The sequence below is a fragment of the Ictidomys tridecemlineatus genome, chromosome 6, assembly GCF_052094955.1.
Source record: "Ictidomys tridecemlineatus isolate mIctTri1 chromosome 6, mIctTri1.hap1, whole genome shotgun sequence".
NCBI lineage: Eukaryota > Metazoa > Chordata > Mammalia > Rodentia > Sciuridae > Ictidomys > Ictidomys tridecemlineatus.
In genome coordinates, this window is record NC_135482.1 from 97,152,932 (window position 1) to 97,178,740 (window position 25,809).

Consider the following 25,809-nt stretch of genomic DNA (forward strand, 5'->3'; position numbering starts at 1 on the left):
TATCTTTTTTCCAATGTATGTTCATGGTGGTTTTGTCTAGTATAAGATAACTGTACTTATGTGGATTTGTCTCTGTGTCTTCTCTTCTTTTTTTTTAATTGGAAATTATTCTTTTTTGAGAGAGAGAGAGAGAGAGAGAGAGAGAGAGAGAGAGAGAGAGAGAATTTTAATATTTATATTTTTAGTTTTCGGCGGACACAATATCTTTGTATGTGGTGCTGAGGATCGAACACGGGCCGCATGCATGCCAGGCAAGTGCGCTGCCGCTTGAGCCACATCCCCAGCCCTCTGTATCTTCTCTTCTGAACCATTGGTCTACTTGTCTGTTTTGGTGCCAATCCAAGGTCTAGTATTGTGATGCCTCCTGCTTCACTTTCTTGCTAAAAGTTGCTCTGGTTATCTGGGGCCTCTTATTTTTCCAAATGAATTTCATGACTATTTTTCTGTTTCTATGAACAATGTCATTGGAATTTTAATAGGAATTGCATTAAATTCACATAGTGCTTTTGGTAAGATAGCCACTTTGATGATATTAATTCTGCTTATCTAAGAACATGGGAGATCTTTCCATCTTCTAAGGTCTTCTTCAATTCCTTTTATTAGTGTTCTGTAGTTTTAATTGTAGAGGTTTTTCACCTTTTCTTGTGAGATTGGTTCTCAAGCTTTATCTATTTATGTTTTTGAGGCTATTGTGAATGGGTAGTTTTCCTAATTTCTCTGTTGCTGATTCATCATTGATGTGTAGAATGAACACAGCCCTCTCATCACTGGATCTTTCTTCCAAACAAAAACTAAATAAATAAGCTCTAAAACTAAAAAAAAAATACAAATAATAATTTAGAGTTAACAATCATATATAGAATACATCATCCATCAATGACTGAATAGCACATGGATCATTTTCTAAAATAGATCATATCTTAGGCTACAAAGCAACTCTTGCAAGTACAAAAAATAGAGATAATATCTTGCATTATATAAGACCATAATAAAGTGAAATTAGAAAAATAAATATAAAATTAAAAATAGAAACTACTCTAACACCTGGAGACTAAATAATATGCTATTGAATGGCCAAAGAAGAGCAGAAGAAATCAGGGGAGAAGTAAAAAAAATCTTAGATGTAAATGAACACAGTAACAGATGAGAATCACTTGGACACTATGAAGGCAGTTTTAAGAGGAAAATTCATTGCCTGAGCTTGTTAAGAAATAGAAAATCAACAAATAAATAACAAACATTACTCTCAAAACCCTAGAAAAAGAAGACAAAATCAACACCAAAAGCAGTAGAAGACTGAACTAATTAAAATCAGAGCCCAAAATCAATGAAATTGAAACAAAAAGTTTTTTCAAAAAATTGAAGAGATGAAAAGTTGGTTCTTTGAAAAAATAAATTGATAAAAATTTAGCCAAGATAACAAAAGGCAGTGGTGGGGGGCTCAAATTACTAAAATTCTTGGGCGAAAAAGAAAATACCACCATGGACACTCCTGAAATATAGACAATAATCAGAAACCATTTGAAAATTTATACTAAAAAAAAAATCTTGAAGACATTGAGAAATTTTGGGAGACATATTAACTACCCAAATTGAATGAGGAGGACATAGAAAATTTAAACAGGTCACTTTTAAAAAGCAACAAAATTGAAGATGCCATAAAAAGCCTATGAACAAAGAAAAGCCCAGGACTAGACAGATTCTCAGCTGAGTTTTACCAGCATTTCAAAAAAAAAAAAAAAAAAAAGAATTAACACCAATACTCTGCAAATTATTCCATGAAATAGAAAAGAAGGGAACCCTTCCAAACTCATTCTATGAAGCTAGTATCACCCTGATACCCAAAGTAGATAAAGGACACATCTAGGAAAGAAAACTTCAGACCAATATTCCTGATGAACATAGATGCAAATATTCTTTTTTTTTTAAGATGAAAACTGGTCTTAGACTTTATTCATGAATAACTCATCAAGTATTTATTGAATGTCTACTACACTCTCAGCTCTAGAAAGAATCTGACATGAGCAAGCCCTGCCTCTAGGGAGTTTGTCATTCAAATAACAGCACGTCAAGAAATGATTCTGAATCACTAAAAACTTTCATTTTATCTTTCATGATGTACATAGATACTGATATCCTCTGTAAGGTCAAGTATAATCTTTTATTATATTCTCTGAATTGTCATAAGGGTACTTTGAAATCTATATGCTGGCAAGGCCCCTTTGTCTGTCTTCTGCTACTTAAGACTAAGTCAAGTATTTTGTTTTCACTTTCAGTTTTCTCCAACATACCCTCTGCAGCTCTGTCCAACCAGCTGTCTCTTTCTGTGACACTTTACTTTCCTCTTCACTGGGCACTTGTTGCTTTCCTCCTTGCAAAAGCCTCGTCAACCAGTCTTTTTCACCTTCCTTTATTTGGTTTCTTATTCATTTGGTTGAAAAATATTAGCACTTCTTTTAAGTCAGGTCTTCAATAAGCATAATTAATTGGAATTTTCAATTGGTGTCTTTAAACTTTGTTGTAATCTTCATATTTTCTCTGTAACAACACTCTCTTCCTCAAAGTTATTTAGAAATATTATCCTCCAAAGGACAATGGTTTCTAGAAGGTTTATGTCTCAAATGTTGTACTACACAAGACTGATAAAGGAATGCATAACTCAGTAAAGGACGTTTGTACTGCATTGTCACTTTCCCCCACTACATACACTGGATTCTGCCAAGATGACTGTTAAAGACTCATTTGTTGTGGGATGTGACTTCATATTCATAAAGGTTAGATCAAAAGTAAGATTTTTGGTCCTCTGGTACTAAATTAAATGTAATTTATATGACACATGAAGACTAAAACTTACAAAACTAAATGATAAAGTCAAGATAGTTAACCATCATTGATATGTCTATCATCATCATCACAAACTATACACTTAAAAATCAAACTACTTATGAGTCTGTAAGTCAGAGGCTGTCCAGCAAACTGCCTTCTATGACTCATTTCCTTTTACATTTTTAACTCAAATACAAATATGTAAGATTCAGTAAATTTTATTTTTCCAAAAGTTCTCAGAAAGAATTATCAGAATCATCCTCCAGGTAAAAAACACATTTGGATAGCAAAATTATTGAATGGGGAAAAATGTATTTTTTTAAACAAATGGGGGATGTGAATATAGAGATTTTGCTGTGAGATTGTTCTACCTTCAAGCCCCAGCTCTTTCATCTTCTTGTCCTATGACCCCTCAGGTTTGGCTTCCTCATCTGTAAAATGTGACTGTTAATATGCCCACCTGTAAGTATCATGAATTTGCTGTGACAACTTATTGCAAAGGTGTCAGCAGCGTGTCTCTGGGCATATAGCAATAGCATTAAAATCACAGTTATCATGTTTAGTATTTTTCCCACTCTTATTTCTAATATCTGTATGACTCTGTATGGTGCTTTATAAGAATTTTCAGATATTTAAAAAAAAAAACACAGTTGGATAATCCACTTTTCACAAATGAACTCTGTACTTGTGTTGTAAGGTAGCAATCAACAACTCTAAGACCTTCTGTGGTGGCAGTTCCCACTACTCACAAGCATTCCCTCTGCACATGAAGATGACGAACAAAGAAGGGACCAGAAGAGTCCACTTTTCATTGTTTCACTGACTTCTCGTGTTTTCATAGTATGCTAAATGCCTGATTTCAAATATACAACAACAAAAAATACCGATATTTTTTCTGAAAAGTAATTGTATGTTCCAACTAGCAGATATTAACAAGTTCCAACATGGTCTCTAGGAATAATTCGAAGTTCTGAACCGTGCTTTAGAAAAAACGTTTCCAGGGCTGGGATTGTGGCTCAGTGGTAGTGCGCTTGCTTAGCTTGTGTGAGACACTGGGTTCGATTCTCAGCACCACATATAAATAAATGAATAAAATAAAGGTTCATCAACATCTAAAACATATTTTAAAAAAAGAAAAAGAAAAACATTTCCAGCAGTCTGTGCAGGATTTATTACTATTCCATCATTAGTAATAACTGCACTGTTGCTGCAGGAACTTTAAATTCTTCTGCTGCAAATTTTAAGACTGCTGTAAAAGGTGTACTCTCAGGAACACTAACTACTTTATAAGGCAACCGTGGGTCTGATGTCAGCGTAATCTGAAAGGAAACCTTCTACCTGGTGGAGTAAGTCTGGGCGAACACACCACACCAATTTGGCAGAGTAACTCCAAGCCCTCACCAGTCATGCAAACATTCTTAAGAAAATCCTGGGAAATCACAAAATAATATTTAAAAGATGGTGCACAAGTGTGTTTAATCCCAAGGATGCAATATTAGTTCAACATACGAAAATCAATAAATGTTATTCACCACGTCAATAGACTTAAAGACAAGAATCACATGATTATATTAACAGGTGCAGAAAAATCATTTGACAAAATACAGCATTCACTCCTGTTCAGAACACTAGAAAAAGTAAGGATGGTAGGAACATACCTCAACATTGTAAAAGCTGTATATGCTAAACCCAAGGCCAATATTATTTTACATGTAGAAAAACTGAAATCTTTTCCTCTAAACTCAGGAACAAGAGAGGGATGGTTTTTTTTCACCATTTCTATTCAACATAGTCCATGAAACACTGCCCAGAGCAATTTGGCAAAAGAAAGAAAATAAAGAGATACGAATAGGAAAAGAAGAACTCAAGCTATCCTTATTTGCCCGTGACATGATTCTATATTTAGAAGACCAAAAAACTCCATCAGAAAACTTCTTAAACTCATAAATAAATTCAGCAATGCAGCTGGATATAAAATTAACAACCATAAATCAATTCTGTTCCTATACCTCTGATGAAGCAGCTGAAATAGAAATTAGGAAAAGTATCCCATTCACAATAGCTTCAAAAAAATTTTAAAAAAACAACTTGGAGTCAATGAGTCATGTTTTTTGAGGAGGTGACAGTGGGGGAAGATTAAAAAGTTTTGCTAGTGAGCTTTTTATTTTATTAAACTTTTATAGAATCAATTTTTGCCTATACTAATTTTCTCTCATATCATTCATGATACATAGTATAGTTACAGTGTCTAATGGTTCTGTTCGCTATAAATTACTGACTAATAATTATTCTTTACTTATGGAATGACCTGATTTATTGATGGAAGTTCTGTTTTCATGAGTACTTAAGTCAGTGAAAATTAACAGGAGTGACCCTGGTTTCCTAGCTGTGACTATGTGTGTGTGGTATGTGTATATTTTTCATTGTCTTCTTCTGTTCTTCTTTCTATTGTCTCCTCTTCTGCCCCAGACATATTATTTGTTTTCTAAAGAAATTTCAAATACTTATTTTTAAAATAAGATTTGTATTTTAGTATAAACTTAGAAAAAAAGTGCAAAGATACTATGGAGTTTCATGTACCCATACCTGATTTTCCTTATTATTAATATTTTATATTTGTATGGTAATTTGTCACAACTGATGACCCCATATTTCTATATAACTATTAAAAGACATGTTTTATCCAAATTTCCTAATTTTTTTAATTTAACATACTTCTTGTGTTTCATCATTCCAAATTACAGCATTATATTTAGTTGTCAAGTCTCTTTTGTCTCCTTTTGACTGTGACAATTTATCATTTTTCAGTAAAACAGAAATTATAATTTCAAATATTAGCACACTAAGGCAGTTGATTATATTGCTATTCTCACATGGGATTTGGTATTAGGAATAATGAGGGGTTCACATGAGATAAGTCTAGATGGAAAAAGGAGAAAAGACCAGAGAAGCACCTGAAACACCCACAAACATACCCATGAATGAATATTTGCCATGTGGATAATTATTTAAGCTAGATATTTGACAGCTCATTGTGGAATTATTTATTTTTATTCATTTTAGCTTCATAATCAACAGCACATGTATGCATAATTTTTATATTTGTGTATGTTTCTGTGTGTCTATGAAAAAATACCTCTGGTTTCAGTCTACTTGATGCAGCACACTTGAGCCCACTTAAACTTATAGCAGCTGGTGCACGGGGTGACTAAAATGTTAAATTTTCTTTGCTTAACTTCACACAGTCCTCGAAAACAAGCTTCATGTAGTTTTTCACTTTTGATATAGAAGTTGTATAATATCATCCTTTGTTTTCCAAAATTCTGTGCTACTTCTTATCACTCAAATAATCATTTTTCAAGTCCTAAAATGTAAAGACATAACCTTTATCCAGCAGTGGGTGGCCATGCTTCATTCTCCAAATGAGCAAAGTGTGATGTGCAGTGATGAAAAAGGAAGTGCTGTGGTTTGTATCTCCTCTTCACAGGAAGATGAGATCAGAAGAATAGTTATTATACCTTTTCTCAGGAATCAGAATTACTTGAGCATCTCTCTTGTGAGTTCTAAATTAGGAGCACAGGACACATCTACATTTTCTAGTTCTGTAGAAGGCTTTTATCCACAAGAACCAAGATCTTCCTTCTTGATCAGGTGTGTGTGTGTGTGTGTGTGTGTGTGTGTGTGTGTGTGTGTGTGTGTGTGCGCACGTATGTATGTGCACATGCATGTTTGTTTCTAACAACTATCACTCAAGAAATGTGGAGGTATAAGATATTTCTAATTATTTAAGTGACTACAATTGCTGAAGACAAGGAATGCACATCGATTCTGAAGTATTCTTTTTTATAGTATCCAATTAGTAATTAGGATATACTTACTGATGTATCATAAATTATAACTTTCTATAAGAAGCCTTGTCTAAGCAAAACCCCAAGAATGAATTATTATATTTAGGATTAGAAGGATTTTCAATGTGAATTCTCACATGGGTTTTCTAATCTTGTGGAAGGAACCTACCTTCTCTAATACACAATTTTAAAAGCAAGATGAAACATGTCATATCTATTAATTCCAACTATTATGATCAAATATACATAAATCTTAATTTAAAAACATTAGCATTATGCACATTTGTTAAATAGCTATTTTTTCTGGAAGCTCTGATAGACCCTGTAAAATGTTGCTATATAATGTTACCATATGAAATTGTGCTTGTTACTGATGATGGTGATGATGATAACCTGTTATTGTTTATGATGGCAATGATAATAGAAACTGGATTAAAATGAAATAGGAAAACATCCAACAAAAATTCATACATCTTGTATAAGTTTATCTTACAAAGAAATCAATTATCTTCCAGTAAAATAAACAATTATAAACAGAAAACTGTGCTGTTATTCAATATCAGTGATGTCAAATATTTTTATTAAATATTTTAATGTATATAAATTAAAATATTCATTATATGTTATGACACTTCGAACTAATTGGTCATTATTTTACAAACAAAAAAATTAGATATTAATTTAACCTGGCTTTATGTGAATCATTATTTCCATTCTTTTTTTCAGGGAGGTAAGCTATGAAACAGGGGAATTTTTCTGTATTTTACTTGTCCAATCAAAATACTTCCTCTCTTATAAAGAAAACGGAAAAAAACAAATGTTCCATTTTACTTCATTCAAGAATCCTGTGTGAGAGGAGTTTGGACTCCCTGAAGTAGACATACAATTATCATCATAAAATGGGACTGATTCGTGATCGGAGGTGTCATCACAGCTCGGGTATGTACTCACTGTCCACATGAATGTGTAGTTCTGCTTCTGTATATTTTTAAGCTGTCCAAAATTTTACTTTAAATCAAGCTGTCAGAAACTTTCACTTCCCCCACCACTGATTTCATTATCTTTCAATAGTAAAGTCATCCACAGCTGAAGACAACTTGAATCAGTAAATAGCATCACACTGCAGTTAGAAGAACTGAATTTTAATCAAACCATTATTTTGTTTTGAGATAGGGACAATGAAGCTTGCATGGGATCCTTCCCCCACAAATAGAGAAATAATATGTGCTGTATTTATCTTAGTGGAGTTCTGTCATATTAAAATCAACATATAATTTGAAAGTACATTTTATGCTGAAAGTGTCAATTTTTCATAAATTATTTACAGTTGGTAACATTATATTACATAATCAATGTGATTTTCGTCATCTCTAATTATTTCATCCATAGAATAATACCTACCTTCTGCTCTTCAGGTTTAATCAGTGAATTATATATGAACAAACAATTTTTACATCTAATTTTAGTTATAAAGACAATTAGTAAACTGGGTGCGGTGGTGCTCACCTGTAATCTCAGCAACTCAGGAGGCATAAGGATTCCAAGTTAGAGGCTAGCCTCAGCAATTTAGCGAGATCCTAAGTAACTCGGGGAGATCCTGTCTCAAAATAAAAATAAAAAGTGGAAATGTGGCTCAGTCGTTAAGTACTCCTGGGTTCAATCTCTGGTACCAAAAAGACAATTAGTATTATCATTTCATTTAGAAAGGCTTTTAAGTATTCAGTAAATGATTAATATTTCAAAAAGTAAACTTTTGTTGTTGTTGTTGTTCAGAGGCAAGGTTCTCTGTCTTTATCCTAAAACTTTAGATCCTACTTGTTTCATCTTTGTTTGTCATTAAAAACGAAATTAGACAAACCAGTATTTATTAAATGTTTGCATGTGATTAACATTATTGAAACTAAGTTCATCATATTTTATTTTATTTTTTAAAGATCTCTAATGAATTGTGTTGATATCTTTTCTTACTGCTGTCTTTCTTGTTTTTCAAGTTAGGAAACTGAGATGCAAAAGCTAAATGCTATGTAAAATTATCAAGTTAAGTCTGAATCTATAGTGTACATATATGTCTATCTTTCTCTGGCTTTGTGTTTTTATAAAGTGTCTATTTCAATGTTAATTTCATTATATTATAAATTAATTCATTTTAAAGTATATAAGATATTATTAAGAATACTTTGCTATGGAATAAAATAATGTTATCTATACAATAAACACAAGCATCATGATAATAAAGTAATGTAGAGCAAAATAAATTCATGTTGTACTTTTTTTCTTTTTTATGTAAATTTTTTCTATTTATATATGACGACAGAATGCATTACAATTCTTATTACATATACAGAGCACAATTTTTTATATCTTTGGTTGTATACGTAGTATATTCACATCAATTCGTGTCTTCATACCAGTACTTTGGATAGTAATGATCATCACATTCCACCATTATTAATGACTCCATGCCCATTCCCTTCCCCTCCAACTCCTCTGCCCTATCTAGAGTTTGTCTATTCCTCCCATGCTCCCTCTCCCTATCCCACTAAGAATCAGCCTCCTTATATCAAAGAAAACATTTGGCATTTGTTTTTTGGGGGATGGGCTAACTTCACTAAACATTATCTTCTCTAATTCCATCCATTTACTTGCAAATGCCATGATTTTATTCTCTTTTATTGCTGAGTAATATTCCATGTGTATATATGCCACCTTTTTTAAAAAATCCATTTATCTATTGAAGGGCATCTAGGTTGGTTCCACGGTTTAGCTATTGTGAATTGTGCTGTTGTACTTTTAAAAAGATATCTGTGGGAAGTATATTAATGGAAATGATGAGTTTAATTTTAAATATCTCAAGTAGTAGAAAGGCTGTGGCTCATATTGGCTTGAACTGTTTTTCTCCAGAGATGACTGAATGCCACAATTATAACTTTCGACTGGCAAAGTGTCACACTTCTAAAAGATGTCAAAAGCAAAGATCTACTCTAATAACAGGCAAATGTAGACAAAAATGTAAGTCTTGTATTCCATTTGTCCTCTCTCATTGTACAGAGGTTAATCATGGAAACAATATCAGTGAGAATTATTCAACTTACTTTACCTTCATTGTAGTAGCAGACATAACATTTACTTTAATAGATTATTGAAATATATAATAAAATTAGAAGAAAATATTGTTTAGGACCTTTTTCATGCCCTAAAAATGATGAGCTTATTTATCACAATAATGACAATGAAACAGAAGATTCTGAGAAATCAGTAAGTAATTAGCTATAAGGAGGAGTAAACAAAAAGATTCAACAGAAAAGAAAAACAAATTAAATTCATCTGAGTTATGTTCTTAAAAATTATAGAAGCAATAATTTGATTACTATATAGAATGTTTCTGAGTGCAGTAGAAAAGATGTGTCCTCAAATGTCTTTTTCCTATCCAGAATATTATTGATATTAGCACTTGAGGCAGCTTAAAGAAAAGGAAAATCAACAGACCATCCTCACCTAAAATCAACAGAGATTTTATTAACAATAATAAGAAATTACTAACAAGTAACATCATTTCATGAGTTAGTCATAGGAGTGTAAATGAGCTGTATATAATAATCAAAGGAGAAAGAATATATGACCATGTGCATAATGTTGAAATGTCATTGAATAAAAAATCAGTGTGAATTCTTAACTAAAAGAACTTAATTTGAAAAAATCTAAAAAATGTAAATACTTCTCTTGATATATACATATATAGACATAATATATTACATATATAAATCACTACAATTAATGTTATTACATTTTCATTATAATTAGGAAAGGCAAATATTTTTGCTATTATTAATGTTGCTTATTATTTATTGTTTTGCTGATGCTGAGTGACTAAGCAAGAAAAGAAAAATAAATGTTTATAAAATTAGAATTAAAAGGTAAAAATAACATAATTAAAAATATGTGATTTAAAATATTTTAAAATTAATGAGTGTACAGGCCTTAAATATAAAAAACCATTAAAAATAGATATTAAGATTTTATTGAAAGTTCATATTTAAAACTCAATTGTCTTCCTAAATATAAATACAAGGAAACTGCTGTTCATATGTTATGACCCTAAATCAGGAAAAAGCATAGAAATAAACCTTTTACTAACAAGCCTAGAAATAAATTTGCTAATTAATATTTCTACTGATGAACATAAAAGGTAAAGCATTCAAGGATAAAAGACAACATTTTTCAGATATGCATTATCTCTATACATCTGTATATTTAATGTGATTCTGTTGGAGGACAAATGTACTGTATTTAGAAATGATATGTTCTTTAAAAACACATTCTAAAATTTATAAGGCAGAAAAAAATTATAATAATAGCTAAGTAGTCTGGAAAAGATAATGTACTATAATATTGTAGACACTATCTTGTCTTCAAGCATTTCATAATGAACATATGTGAATGAGCAGACTGATTAGAGTACATAGGAATAAATGCAAGCACATGTAGGGATAGATGATATGCTAATAGTGGCATTTCACATCAGTAAAGGAAGATTAATTGATTCAATAATTAGTGCTAGAAAAACTCAGTACACATCTGGAAAAGAAAACTCTTATAAAATTTGAGTTTTTATCAAATATATTTTACACACACATATACACAACAGATGTTTAATAGTCCAAATAAAAATAGAAACCATACACCATTGTGATGTAACATGGATGTAATTAGTTTTACAAACTCAGAATAATAAAGACATTTTACTCATATCAAAAAAACATAAGTCATACAGGGAAGTCAACCAGAGAAAAATTAACCATTTCAGCCTTTCAAAGTTATTATAAAGAAAGTTAAAACAGAAATAATGTCTGAACCATATATTTGCAAAACATACTTCATATTCCCAACCTAAAAAGTAAAGAATAAACCAGTGACTTTGTAGAAACAAGAAAAATCTCAGAGAAATAAGAGATGTTCAACTTTATTCCACAAGAGGAAATATAAAATTAAAATGTAAGTGTAAAAATATTTCCTACCAAGTTTATACATTAAAAAATGTGAATAACATTTACTACCAAGGAAGATGTAAATTAAACAAGAATATTAAGTATATATAGGCTTTTACATTTATTTTTTATTATGCAAATTAGTATAAACTTTTTAATTAAAATTTTCAATCATTACAGAAACTTAATATATACATGCCTTTGCTTCAGTGATTGCCATAGCAGGAATTTCTTCTAGAGAACTAAAAAATATACACAGGTGTAAATGAAATATATCATTATTTCTAAAAGCAAAAACTAACAAACAATTTACCCATTGGAAAAAATTAAAAGTCTGTCAACAATTAGATTTTGTCCAGATAGCAATGAAATGTAATACAATAATTTTACAACTTAGGCATCTTTATAAGCCATGATATGGTATAATCACCAGAATACTGTCATAAATGAAAAAAAAAGTCAGACTAGTTTGTGCAATTTCTTAAATATATGTATTTTGTAACATGGTTTCAAAATACATATTTTTAATATGTAGTTGAAAGAACTGTCTATATTTATTATTGTATCCGCATAGAAAATGAAAACAGTAAACAGATTTACACTAGAAGATGGCTAGAGAACTTATACAGAATTATGGGAAGGGATATTACATTTTTTGTACTCTTGTTTCTTAATCATTTACAAAGTAATTGTATTACCTCTTCTGAGAAAAACAAAGCCAAAAAAACCACTTACAGTATTCTCTCATCAAAAGCACAATACCATTAATACTAAAAACAAAGATACCTGTGTCCTTTATCCTTCTTTTCTTTTCTGATATTTCTCTTTTCTTTGACAGTATCTCCATTTTTTCTTGGTCGTTTCATCGCCATTTCGATGGCGATACGCTTCGTTGTTATGATGGCGATATGGACTGTCATATTCGTAAACTGTAAGTCATTACAAAAAAATTGTGATCTTATTTATCAAACAACTGTAATGTATTATTTTGATTAATATTCAGAGGCACAGATACATAAACTAGCAATACTGAGTAAGTGTTCTCATTATAGTTTTGCTGTTAGTCTAGAAATTTACCAGTTATTTTCTATTGGATTATAATTTACTAACAGTACAAATTTTTAAAATAATTATGATTATTTTCATAGCATTTCACAACCAAGAAGTTTCAATTCCTTCAAATGGTAAGTGAATTTTTAAAAATATTTTGAAGAATAAATTGAATACATACTATACATACTAGAGTGTATTATTTATCCAATGGCACTAAAAGTAGGAAAGAAAATAGTTTATACTTGTCCACATTTTACTATGGCTTTATTTTGTTGAAACAATGCAGTACTTGCAAAGAGTAGAAAATTCTGTTTGGGCATCTCCCTTTCTATATCTGTGTAGAAATACTTTGGATATGACTATAATGGTTTAATTGTTTTTTAACTTTGAAGTTGGAATGAGAAAGGCATTTGAGTTTTTTTATAATCTGCTATAATGTCTAGATATGTGTAGAATTAATAGTATATTCTCTTTCTAGAAGGATACTGTGGCCCATGCCCTAAAAATTGGTTATGTTATAGAAACCACTGCTACCAATTTTTTAATGAGAGCAAAACTTGGTACCAGAGCCAAGCTTCTTGTATGTCTCAAAATTCCAGCCTCCTGAAGATATACAGTAGAGTGGAACAGGTTGAGTATTTGTTTTAATCACCCTTCGTATATTTAATCTTAATGAATGAAATAATTCATTGGAATGTGAGCACTGAAACAGATAGTCTAAATCCTACTTTGAATCTTTCTGCCTTAAAATTAAGAAAGAAACCTCAGATTTTATGTATGTCTTGCTTAAGTTGAAATTATGCTAGTTAGGGACAAAATGCATTGTCCCTCAAGTGTGAGAAGAAAAGATTAATTGATTATGGCCTTGCATTTAGCAACATTCTGAGCATTGATTTTATTTGCACCTTGTGGTTTCAAACAGGATTTCTTCAAATTGGTGAAGTCATATCATTGGATAGGACTCATACAAATTCCAACAAATGGATCCTGGCAGTGGGAAGATGGCTCCGTTCTCTTGCCCAACCAGTAAGTCTTAGGTCCAGTAGATTTTTTTGTTTGTTTGTTTTTCTCTTTTTAATACATGCATCTCAATAATACTGAATGGTGAATTTTGTTGTGGCATGCTAGTGCACACATACAAACATGATTTGATGAATTTTACTCCCCAATACTATCCTCTCTCTATTCTCCCCAACAGGATCCTAGTTGTGAATTTGTTCCTAATTTATCTCTATGATCACTCATCTATCACATTTTCTTTTTCACAAACTCAGGCATTCCCATATTCTCATTCATTTAGAAAAGAAATACTGTGCCCTAAATTTGGAAGAGAATATTATGAAGTGGCCAATATAAACAATTATGAGTAATATATATGCTTACTGTGTGGTAAATACTGTGAAAGATAGATCTAATATTCATTTTACAGATAGGAGACTGAAGCAGAGAGCTTAAGACGTTAAGTACAACATATTCTTTTTTCATGTACTACTAAGGTGATGACAATATAATTGGTGTGCAATAAACTGCACATACAGAGTGTACACTTTGATGCACTTATGAAACCATTAATAAAATCAAAATAATTAGCATATCCATCACCTGCAAAACTTTCTTTTGAACCTCTATAGTACTTTCTTTGTGCTCTTTTCTATATCTCTTTCTGTTCCTAAGAAACAAACCTTTTTTCTCTCACCATAAATTAATTTGCAACAACTAGAATCTTATATAACTGCAGTCATACGATATGTACTAGTTTTATGTTGGATTTTTTTCACTTAGCATAATTATTTGAGATTTGGCATTTCATAACATTAATATTTTCTTTTTATTCCCAAGAGGTATTTCTTTTTGAATGTAGTGCAACTTGTTTACCCTATTGTCTCTTGATATATATGTAAGTAGTTCTCAGTTTTTAATTACAAATAAAGTCACTTGTGAAAATTTGTGTACAGCTGTTTCCATGAAAATAAGCTTACCATACTGGGGTTGTAGCTTAGTGGTTGAGCACTTGTCTACCATGTGTGAGGCACTGGGTTCAATCCTCAGCACCAGATATAAATAAATAAATAAATAAATAAATAAATAAATAAACTAGCTTTCCTTTCTCTTATACAAATATTTAAGAGTAAAACAGATGGATCATATAATAGTTTTATGCTTAAGTTTTTAAGAAAATACCAAACTATAATCAAAGTTGCTAAGAAATTTTACTAATTTCACCTTTCTTTTAGCAGCATGTGAGAGTTCCAGTTGCTCAACATTACAGCCAACATTTGTTATGATCAGTATTTTACATTTTAGATATTCTAATAAACATGAATTGGCATCTCAATGTGGTTTTAATTTGCATTTTCCTAGTCACTAACAATCCTAAGGATCAGTTTTTGTGTTTGTCATTCATTTCAAGTTTTTATTTCAATGATTTCTGGTCTGATATTTGTTATTTACTATATTCTTATTTTATGTTAAATTTACTTTCCCTTTTCTGTTTTTTTCAGGGGTAAAGCTAAGGCATTGATTTTTCTTTTCTAATAAAAATATTTTTTTGCCATTAATATGTGAGATCATTTGATAACCTCCTTGATCATTTTGATACATTGGTTTTGGTTCTATTCAATTCAAAAATCATTTCTAAATCTCCTTCCATGCTTGTCTTCAATTCATAGATTATTTTTTAATATTTGGAAAATTCCTAGAACTCTTTCTGTTACTAATTTCTAATTAAGTAACCATCTTGATCAATTTAATATGGATTGAAACCTCTTGAATTTGTTGAGATCAGTTTTATGGACTAGATTATAATCTCTTTTGAAATGCTCCATGTGTATTCAAACAGGAATATTGTGCCATTCTTGAGTTCTGTAAGTGACAATTAACTCAAGATAATTAAGAGTGTTGCTCAAGACTTCCACATCCTTTCTGATTTACTATCTACTTAGTTTTGACTGTTTATGATAGAGGTCGCAATTATTAAAAGGGAAGTACTAAAACATTGTACTGTAAATTTAGTTACCTATATTTCCTTGCAATTCAAATGCTTCTTTGCCTGACATATTTTGAAGCTCTGTTGTTAGATGCATAAAAGTTTAGCTTTTGTGTACTCTTCCCTGAATTTATGATTTTATCATAATATAATGAACTCTTGAGCTAATAATATTTTGTGCTTTGAAATTCTACTTAGTACCATATAAATTTAGTCATTACAGATTTTTGATTAGAATTAGTGTAGCATATATCTTTAATCTGTATGGGTCTTTACATTAAAAGTAAGTCTCCTTTGGACAGACTACAGTTGAATTTTACTTTTTCATCCAGTTTGACAAGTCATACCTTTTTATTTGGGATGTTTTCTCCATTTACATTCAATAGTTAAGTAATCTTGCTATTTGCTGTTTATTGGTTTTGTTAGTTGTTTATTCTGTTTTCTTTTTCTGAGTTTTATTAAACATATTTTAATTTTATTTAGTTTTATTAAACATTTTTTTTTGCTTTGGCTTATTGGGTATATCTTTGTTGTTATTTTAGTTTGCTCTAGAGTTTATTTTATATATATCTAATATATCAATAAATCTGATAACCTATCACTTCATGCATAGTATAAAATTCTTGCAATATTATCCTTCCATTTCTTTCTTCCAAACCATGAGCTATTTTAGTCATAAATTTCCCTGTATAAATGCCATAAGTCTCACACTGTTATTTTTATTAAAAACATCAAATATATTTTAAATGCTTTAAGTAACAAGATAAAATTATACAAATTATGTTTATGCCTGTCACCATTTCTTTACTCATTTTTATAGAACATAACTTCCATCTACTGTAATACTCCTCCTATATTGAGGATTTTTGTAGCATTGCTTGAAGCTGTTTGTTTCCTAGTGATAAATTATTTCAGCTTCTATTCTGAATATGTCTTTATTTTATCTTAATTTTTGAAAGATATTTTGGATGATGATTTTTTTTCCCCCCTGGATTGAACCCAGGGCTTTCTGCATGCAAGGCAAGCACTCTTCCAACTGAGCTATATCCCCAGCCTGAGATGCTTTTATTCTTTACACATTTCTGGATTTAAATCTTTTGTTGTTGCTTGTTTTGGGTACTTTCAATAAGTTTCTCCTCACTTCTGTTGTCTAAGAAATCTGCTCTCATACTTGTTTTTGTTCAACAGTACATATGTCTTTTTTCTCCCTGTGGCTACCTCTAATCACTTTTCTTTGTCATTGGGTTTGAAAATGTGCCATAAGCCTTGTTTTTAGTTTTCTTCATATTTCTTGTGCATGTGGTTTCTTGAGATTCTTAGAAGGGTTTATAATTTTCACTAAAATTAGAAAATGAAGTGTAATTATTTCTTCAAATGTTTTCTCTCCCCCATTTCTTTAGTGTCTTCTTTAGGCCAAATTTGGTACATTAAGCCTGTTAAAATTGTAGTAAAGTTCACTGATGCCCTATTCATATTTTTACTCTTCTTTATGTTTTTGGATAGATTCCATGATCATGAAAGTTCACTAATCCTTTCTTCTGTAAAGTATAATGTTTCATTAATCCTATAAATGTATATTTCATCTCAGACATTGAAGTTTTCCTTTCTAGAAGTGTGATTTGGTAGGTGTTTTTAATATTCTCCATGTATGGATTTGAATTTTGATTGATTGATTTGTCTTCTCATTAAGGTTAATTATTCTGTTTCTTTACTTGCCAGGTACTTTTTTGTGGAATTTTATACATTTGTCTTTTATTAAAAACATTAAATATGTTTTTAATTTTATGTTATATATTTTTATTGCTAAAAATATTCTAGGGGCAAAGGTACTTGCCTTTATCAAGTACCCTTACTTACAAACCACTTTATCTATTTTGATCTTTTAAAAAATATTACTAATCAGGACATCCAATATAGTTAATTACCCCTACTCTAAAGCAGTATTCTTCTAATACCTTGTATTTCAACTCTGTTTGAAATACAAGGTTTTACAAATCGCTAGATAAAGTAGGCATGGTTCCAGACCCTCTATATCCACACTGTTTCCTCTAAACCTTTCTAGATAGTTCTTTCTCCATCTTTTAATATTTTTCTTGCACACATGCATTAATTAGTACTCTGCTGAATACTCAAGAAAGGACTTCTGTATGTCTTTGGGTTTCTTTATTTGCTCAGCTCTTTGATCTTCAGTCTGTGTCTATGAACTACAGTTGCTTTGATATTTACAGACTAGAGTATTCTGATACTCTTTTTTTTTTTTTTTTATAGCCTGCTCTTTTAACCACCTGATAGCATAGACGAACTCTTCACACCTGGGCTAAATGACAATACTTCAACATTTATTGAGCTTATAGAATATAGCTTTTATCCTTTGAATGAATATTAAGATAATTCTCAGAAAAAGGCCATTTCTATCATTTGGGAGATCTGGCCTATCATATTTACTGTTAATTAATTTACTTATAATGGCACAAAGATCAGGAATAAAACCCAAATATTTTGATACTATTACTTTCTCTCTCCTTTGGTCTCATAAAATCAGCAGAAGTTTTCTAGACTGTAAATATTTAAAATTCTTTATTTATATTTTAGTTATTTGAATATTCAACTCTTTTATTAATTTCAACTCTTTTATTAATTTCTACATGACCTGAGATTTTATTTATTTTTTTTTAATAATTGTTTTTGAGAGAGAGAGGTTTTTTTAAAAATATTTATCTTTTAGTTTTCGATGGACACAACATCTTTTTGTATGTGGTGCTGAGGATCGAACCTGGGCCACAGGCATGCCAGGCGAGCGCGCTACTGCTTGAGCCACATCCCCAGCCCTGAGATTTTAATTTTAACAAAATTTTCTTCTCCCAAAATACTAATAAGATTGTATATCATATTATTTCCAATATACAAGTGTAATTTTTGTTCATGCACATGGTAAATATTTTTGAGTACCTGTAAATGTGCAGCAGAGATAACTGCAGAGACCACTAGGACATAACTCCCTCAAGAACTTTATACTGCAGTCAAAAATGTAGTTAGAGAGGCTGGAGTTGTAGCTGTGGTAGAGCACTTGTCCAGCATGTGAGAGGTCCTGGGCTCCGTCCCCAGACTGGAAAACAAACAAGCAAACAAAAAAGGAAATGTAGTTATAAAAAAATAAGCATAATGTGGTGTGAAGAGTGATAAGAATGATGTGGGAAAAGACACATAGAAATCAAAATAACATATGAAGAAAGTGAAATTAGAGAACACTATTTATTTCTCTGTGGTGAGAACATTCAAAAGTCACTCTTCTAGCTGATTCTTAAACATAAAATAGCTAATTGGTAACTGAGTCACCCTGTTGTGCTGTGGAATGCCAGAAATGACAAGTACATGAAGTGATAACTATGCTAACTACACTTATTGATTATATTAATCAATATACATTAGAACATCAAATTCTACTCCAGAAATAAGCACAATTATAAAGTGTAAATCAAAATTTTAAAAATTAAGAATGAAAAAAAATTAGGCTTAGATTGAGACCCACTAAGAGTAGTCACTAAAAACTCCAATCTTGTTTCCTCTGTGGCATCTAGTTTTTCCATATGAACAGGGTTCATTTCCTTGTCCTTTAAATACATGTAATATCAGAGCACAGTCTGTCCCTTTGATTTGTCAGTTTCACATTGAAGTCACATGATCACTCTTTCTTGAATATTCTATTTCTGACCTATTCTTGGAAGAAAAAAATTCACTAATTATATAAATCATATGACTCCCAAACACTAAATATACCAGAATAAAATGCACATACAGATTTAGCCATCTCCACATAGAATGATAAACACACATGCACGCATGCTCATATACACATACTTGCATGTTTGTGGGTATGTTTTAGGATTTATGATCTATTTTCATCTCTTTACCAACTAAAATTGCATCTATAGTCCTCCTTTGGTACCCCTAGGGGAATATATCTGTGGTTTACTGTATCTGCAGATATAGAACCTGAAGATGTTACAGAGTGTCAACTATATGAAGAAGATGGGGTTTTTTCTTGTACAAAAAATTGCAGCTATTGAATTCTAGGTTCAATTCTGAATTTATTTCTTATCTAAATATTAATTTTTAAGTAAACATTTTGAAGCTTTTATTTTACTCAGGTACATGTATGAAGAGATTTTAGACTTCTGAACTATCTAATTTCCAAAGTATAAAAAAAACAGTGGCTCATAATTTAAAATATGAAACTTTCATTTTCTGAGATGCCTACATTTTGTATATCTGTGAATCAGGAAGGTCAAGCATGGTACTAAATTCTCCTGCAATACCTTTTAAATTCTTATAAGTATTATTACTTTTTTATTTCCTGCATTAACAAAGTTATGGATATGTCATGTGTAATTCTCTCCAATCCAGACTAACACTGGTGGAAATGCAGAATGGAACCTGCATTGTCTATGGCTCAAGCTTTAAAGGCTACACAGAAAACTGTTCAGCCCTGAACACATACATCTGCATGCAAAGGATTGGGTAGTCTCAATCAACCATCCCAACACAAAACAGGAACAGAGAAGGGATTGCACCGGCAGGAACAATGCTATGTGGCTGAAGGAAACAAACAATGGAACAAACACAGGAAAAACATACACCTCCTGAGCTCTCCAGAATAGGACCACAGAACTATTCTGCATCTAGTATTCTGTAAGACAAAGGAAGGCAATTCAGAAATCATCAAGTCCACCTCTACCATGGCCCAGACTGCACAGGATGGAGTTGGGTTCAGCCTCGATGAAAAAGAATGGAACTAATCCAGGAAAGTGGTGAGGAAAAAGTAGCCCTATAAATCACTGGTGGTACATCTAGCAGAGAAAACTGCTTCATGGGTGGGCAGTGCTGTGCCCAGCTGTGGGGGTAATGTTGCCATCCAAATCAGTTAAGAAGGCAGGACTGCTGCCCCCGTGGGCCTGGAGGCAGAACAGAAAGCCAGAGAGGTTTATTCTTGGAACTTAAGATCTCGTGGAGTTTGCCTACCTAGGTTTTGGACTTGCTTGGAGCCCATCATCCTTTCTTTTTCTTTGACATTTCCTCCTTTTGGGGTGGCAGCCTATCCAGTGCCAATCCCAACCTTGCACTTTGAAAGCACATAATTTATTGTATTTCATGAGTTCACAGCTGGGGAAGAACGTTGCCTGTCCCACCCAACAATATTTTGGGTGGGACAGGCAACATTTGGATAAATATTAACTATTTAGGTAATACATAGATGAGACTTCAGGCTTTAGATTTTAGGGTTAGTGCTAGAAGGAGTAAAGCCTTTTGGGGTTGTTGGGATGGAATGAGTGTATTCTGCATGTGAGACGGACATGAACCTTTCAGAGGCCCAGGGTAGACTAAATGTTTGTGTACCTCCAAACTTCAAACTTGAAACTATAACACCCTCCAAATTATAATAGAAGGCAGGCCTTTGGAAGGAAATTTGTGTCATAAGTGTTAAACCCTGGTGAGTAGGATTAATGCTTTTAATAAAAGACCCCAGAAACCTCTCTAATCTTTCTTACATCACAAGAGGATACAAGGAGAATTTGAGTCTACACCTGCAGGAGGATCTTCAGCAGAGCTCAACCATGCTGGCATAACTCACCCAGTCGATAAAGCTAAGAACAGAGGGGAAGATAGCTGGGCATTCGTTATCACTGAAAATAACAGAAAATGATTGATAATGTTGTTGCATAATATAGTGTTACTTGGGGAAAGCATTACTAAACCAGCAGGCAGGTAAAATGTATTAAATATCAAAATTGAATAAAAATGAAAATCACAACTGAAAAGCAACCACAGAAACTGGCTTTTATTCTGAGAGTTTATAATAAACTTTGGGACTGTTAGTTTCTGTTTTAATGGTTGTCATGGAGCTTGGAAATACAAGACAAAGTTTAGTGGTCATCTAACCTGAGTGTGAAATGCAATTTCTCTTTCTAAAACTGAGATCCCCCAAATGTTTCAAACTCCTACAAGAAATAAGAAATAAAACTTATACTTCAGAAAATAGAAAGAGAGATTCTTGCTAGTCTTGATCTTTGAAAAGATGGAGGAGAAAATGAAAACTTCCCATGAAACATTTGTACCCACAGATAAACCCTCGTTTATATTTACAGCCCACGTCTGGCTAACAGTGAAGTCCAAAACTATGGCAGTGAAATAATTTATTTGAAGTAGTTCAAGGTTATTAATAATAGCCTTACTAACAGTTCCAATATTGTCTGAAGGAAAATAATCTCAACCAGTTCTCAAGAACTTTGGCAATCTTCCAAATTTCTCGAACACAAAGATAAAATTACAAAAAGTAGATACTAAAGGATGGGAGGGTGGCATGGGGATGTGGCTCAAGCGGTAGTGCTCTTGCCTAGCATGCTTGCGGCCTGGGTTCGATCCTCAGCACCACATACAAACAAAGATGTTGTGTCCTCCGAGAACTAAAAGATAAATATTAAAAAAAATTCTCTCTCTCTCTCTCTCTCTCTCCCTCTCTCTCTCTCTCTCTTTAAAAAAAAAAAAAGGATGGGAGGGTGGAAAGGGGAGTAATCTTGGTGAAGGGTCTTGAAAATCTGAAATCATGTCAAAATAAAGAGCTAAAATAACCAAACAAATTGGAGTCATCTTTGAAATCTGTCTTTCTCCTACACAATATACCCAATATGTCAGCAAATCCAAGTCTCTCTCTCTCTCTCTCTCTCTCTCTCTCTCTCTCTCTCTCACACACACACACACACACACACACACACACACACACACATTTACATATTCATATGTGCACAGAATATAGCAATATATGTTGGCCAATCACTTCCCAGCACTTCCCCTGGCAATTAGTTTTGTTTGTTATTTTCAAAGAGAAATACTATTGAATTCTGGCTTCTGGTGTTTGTACTGAGGAGTTAGTCTACTATTGTTTGTCTCTTCATATGGCCACTGTAAGATTATCTCTTCATCTTTGCTTTCAGTGTTTTGGGTGTTACAGCTTGGTAGGGTTTGGTTTCTGTTTTTTCTGGTCCAAGTGTATGTATTTGTTTTTTTGTTCCATTCTGTCTCTATATTCACCCTACAACTTCAATTCCACATACATTTTCCTGTTGAGTATCACATGTCATTTATCCATTTACCTATTTGCATTTTTCCATTTTATCTATTTCAGTTCATATATTTTTATGCTGATTTTTCTTTGAGCTCACCAGTATTACTTTTGCTTTCAATCTAATCTTCTATTTCATTTTCACTGAGTTCTTAATTTTGGAAATTTCAGCTTTTAAGTTTTAGAATGCCCATTTGTTTGGATTTGAAGATTGAAATCTTCCAGGGACATTTTAAACTTTTACATCTTCTTTGTCCTGTGTTTAGATAATTGTTAAATACATATAGATAGTTGTTTTAAAGTCCCACTCTGGTAACCCAGGTAAGGGACATTGTATATCTGAATCTCTTATTGGTGCCACCATGCTTGACTTGTTTTTTTTTTTTTTTCCCATGACCTTCTTCTAGCTAGTTTCTGATTCCTAAAAACTGGAGGACTTTGGGAGGTTTCAATTTTTTCCCCCAGAATGGTCTGTCTCTGTTCTGTCTTCCATTTAGCAAATGACTTGTAGGGAAAAAAAAATGAGTGACATTACCATTCTAGTACACATAACCAGAAAAATTTTTCCAGTTTTTTTTTTCCGTAAGGTCAGGATCAGGTCTATGAAAAACAGTAAAGGAAACAACAGTTGCAGGTTGCCAAACTATTCATCCTACTTTGAAATTAATGTAATTTAGTTATTATTCCTTATATTTGTATGAGTTCAAAACTGCATTTTTTCTTTTTTGATTTATCTTTACCATGCTTTATCTGGATGTAGAAATGTTATTCATTACTTTGTGTTACAAACATTTACTTTCATGAGATTTTTTAGAATGTTTAATTTTTTTGATGTATTACTGATTATGTCATATGAAATTATTGATTACACCATGCAATTACCACATATTGACACTTTTTGCTTGTGGCCCCACATTATCTGGTAGTTTCAATGATCCCATTTGGGATTTGGGTGGTGAAGGGAATAATAGTAGGATACCTTCATCCATCTTGTTCTCCTTTCTGGAAAAAAAACTTTTTATTTTTGTAATTGTGCTTTTTTACTATTGTAATCACTTTATTAATGTTTTTATTCCCCTTAGTGTGTAAGATCATGAGAGCAGACATTAATCTATGATTTGTACAATTGTGAATCTCCAGCACTTAAGATTTACTGTTCAATGTTAAGGAAAACAAAACTTCTTTAATGAGTAAAATTACAGTTGAGAATATCCATTTCCATATTCTGCACATTAAGTGCCTAGTAAAGTTTAATATCTCCTGGATCTCTGTAATTTTTTCTAAAACATTACTTTCTTATTTAAAATGCAATTTTTCTTTGTGGTTCATTTGATCAGTCAACTTTATCTTCTTACACTTTTTTTTTTTTTTAATCAGGAATTGAACCCACTGAGCCATGTCCCCAGCCTTTCTTATTTTTTATTTAGACACAGGGTCTTGCTAATCTGCCCAGGGTCTTGTTAAATTGCTGAGGCTGGCTTTGAACTTATGATTCTTCTTCCTTGGGTTCCTGAAATGTTGGGATTACAGGTGTGAGCCACTGCACCTGGCATGACCACTCATTCTTGTCATAGGTGATCATAATGAGTCAAAGAAAGACTAGTGTTTTATATAAACCTAGTGAAACCAGAATGACAGAATTTATTTTGAAAGTACTGCAAGATCAGAAAGTCTTAAAACTGGATGCACAAAGGTTGGATATAGCATTTCTGCCCCAGTAATGTTACCATATTTTTTTGTTTTCTTTGTATGTTTTCTGGTACTACTATTTATTGCATTTATCTTTTTATAAATTAAGAATTAAAGAATAAAGAATAATATATGGATTTCAATGTTGAATAATATTTAATTCTAGCTAAGTAAATAATTCACATAGTTGAAATCATTACACAGGAAAATTTCAAATGTTCACATTTTTATTACTTTCTCACATTTTCTGTAATATGGATGTGTTGTTTTCTTACAGATAATATAGTCATACTTTAGCAATCTTTGGTAATTACCTGGCCATATTTTATAAATATGCATTTATTATTAGCATTCTATACTCAGTTGAAGCTCAGAAGAAACAAGACATTCCATTAAATACCAAATTTACTTTTTTAAAATTTATATATGACAGAAGAATGCATTACAATTCTTATCACATATAGAGCACAATTTTTTTCATATCTCTGGTTGTAAACATAGTATATTCACACCAATTCATGTCTTCATACATGTACCTTGGATAGTAATGATCATCACATTCCACCATCATTAATAACCCTATGTCCTCTCCCTTCCCCTCCAGCTCCTCTGCCCTATCTAGAGTTTGTCTATTCCTCCCATGTTTCATCTCCCTATCCACTATGAACCAGCCTCCTTATATCAAAGAAAACATTTGGCATTTGGTTTGGGGGGATTGGCTAATTTCACTTAGCATTATCTTCTCTAATTCCATCCATTTACCTGCAAATACCATGATTTTATTCTCTTTTATTGCTGGGTAAGATGATGACAGAATTTAAAAATGAAAATCATAAATTTAGTGATTAGAAAAGTAAAAACCTAAGATGATACAAAGTATAATTCTATTCTAACAGATGTGGGAGTTTCTAAATGAATGATTTCTGAGAAAAAAAAGCCCTGCAACATTATACACAATTTGATCAAGTAATTAATATAAAAGCATACTAAAAAATTAAAACTCTGAATTATAGAATTGTATGTTTCAATTTTCTGACAATGGACAACAAATTCCAAAACTACATTAATTACTCTAAAACTATTGTCCAATAGAAACATGCCAATTATATCTCCATGTTCTGATACTTGTGTATCAGAACATGAAAAAGCACATACCATGAAAACTGGACTAATATAATTTTTGAATCAAAACATGTAAATTCTAATAGAATGAAGAAGTGTATTATTAGCTATTTTTATCAATTTTATCAGGTGTTTATCAAATGGTATTTAGTAATAGATATTATTATTTTTCTATATGTATAT

The 25,809-nt window shown here is 31.8% G+C and overlaps 1 protein-coding gene and 1 pseudogene across 1 annotated transcript; one reads left to right on the plus strand and one right to left on the minus strand.

Annotated features, from left to right (window-relative positions):
* Positions 1–3,755: 3,755 nt before the first annotated feature.
* On the minus strand, positions 3,756–5,822 carry LOC101954798 (ubiquitin-fold modifier 1-like; annotated as a pseudogene).
* A 1,700-nt stretch (positions 5,823–7,522) lies between these two features.
* Klrk1 (killer cell lectin like receptor K1) lies at positions 7,523–22,489 on the plus strand. Its single transcript, XM_040280985.2, has 7 exons — positions 7,523–7,613; positions 9,576–9,683; positions 12,498–12,590; positions 12,808–12,843; positions 13,191–13,342; positions 13,635–13,738; positions 20,103–22,489. Exons 1-7 carry the CDS (start codon positions 7,574–7,576, stop codon positions 20,218–20,220), a joined length of 651 nt encoding a protein of 216 aa, XP_040136919.1. The 5' UTR covers positions 7,523–7,573; the 3' UTR covers positions 20,221–22,489.
* Positions 22,490–25,809: the final 3,320 nt, after the last annotated feature.

Bases quoted from the DNA above. Each gene is read 5' to 3' on its own strand.
- Klrk1 (XM_040280985.2), top strand. From the start codon at position 7,574: ATGGGACTGATTCGTGATCGGAGGTGTCATCACAGCTCGG. The intron at 7,614-9,575 runs GTATGTACTCAC...GTTTTTCTCCAG, and splicing joins GAGGTGTCATCACAGCTCGG to AGATGACTGAATGCCACAAT. The intron at 12,844-13,190 runs GTAAGTGAATTT...TTCTCTTTCTAG, and splicing joins AGTTTCAATTCCTTCAAATG to AAGGATACTGTGGCCCATGC.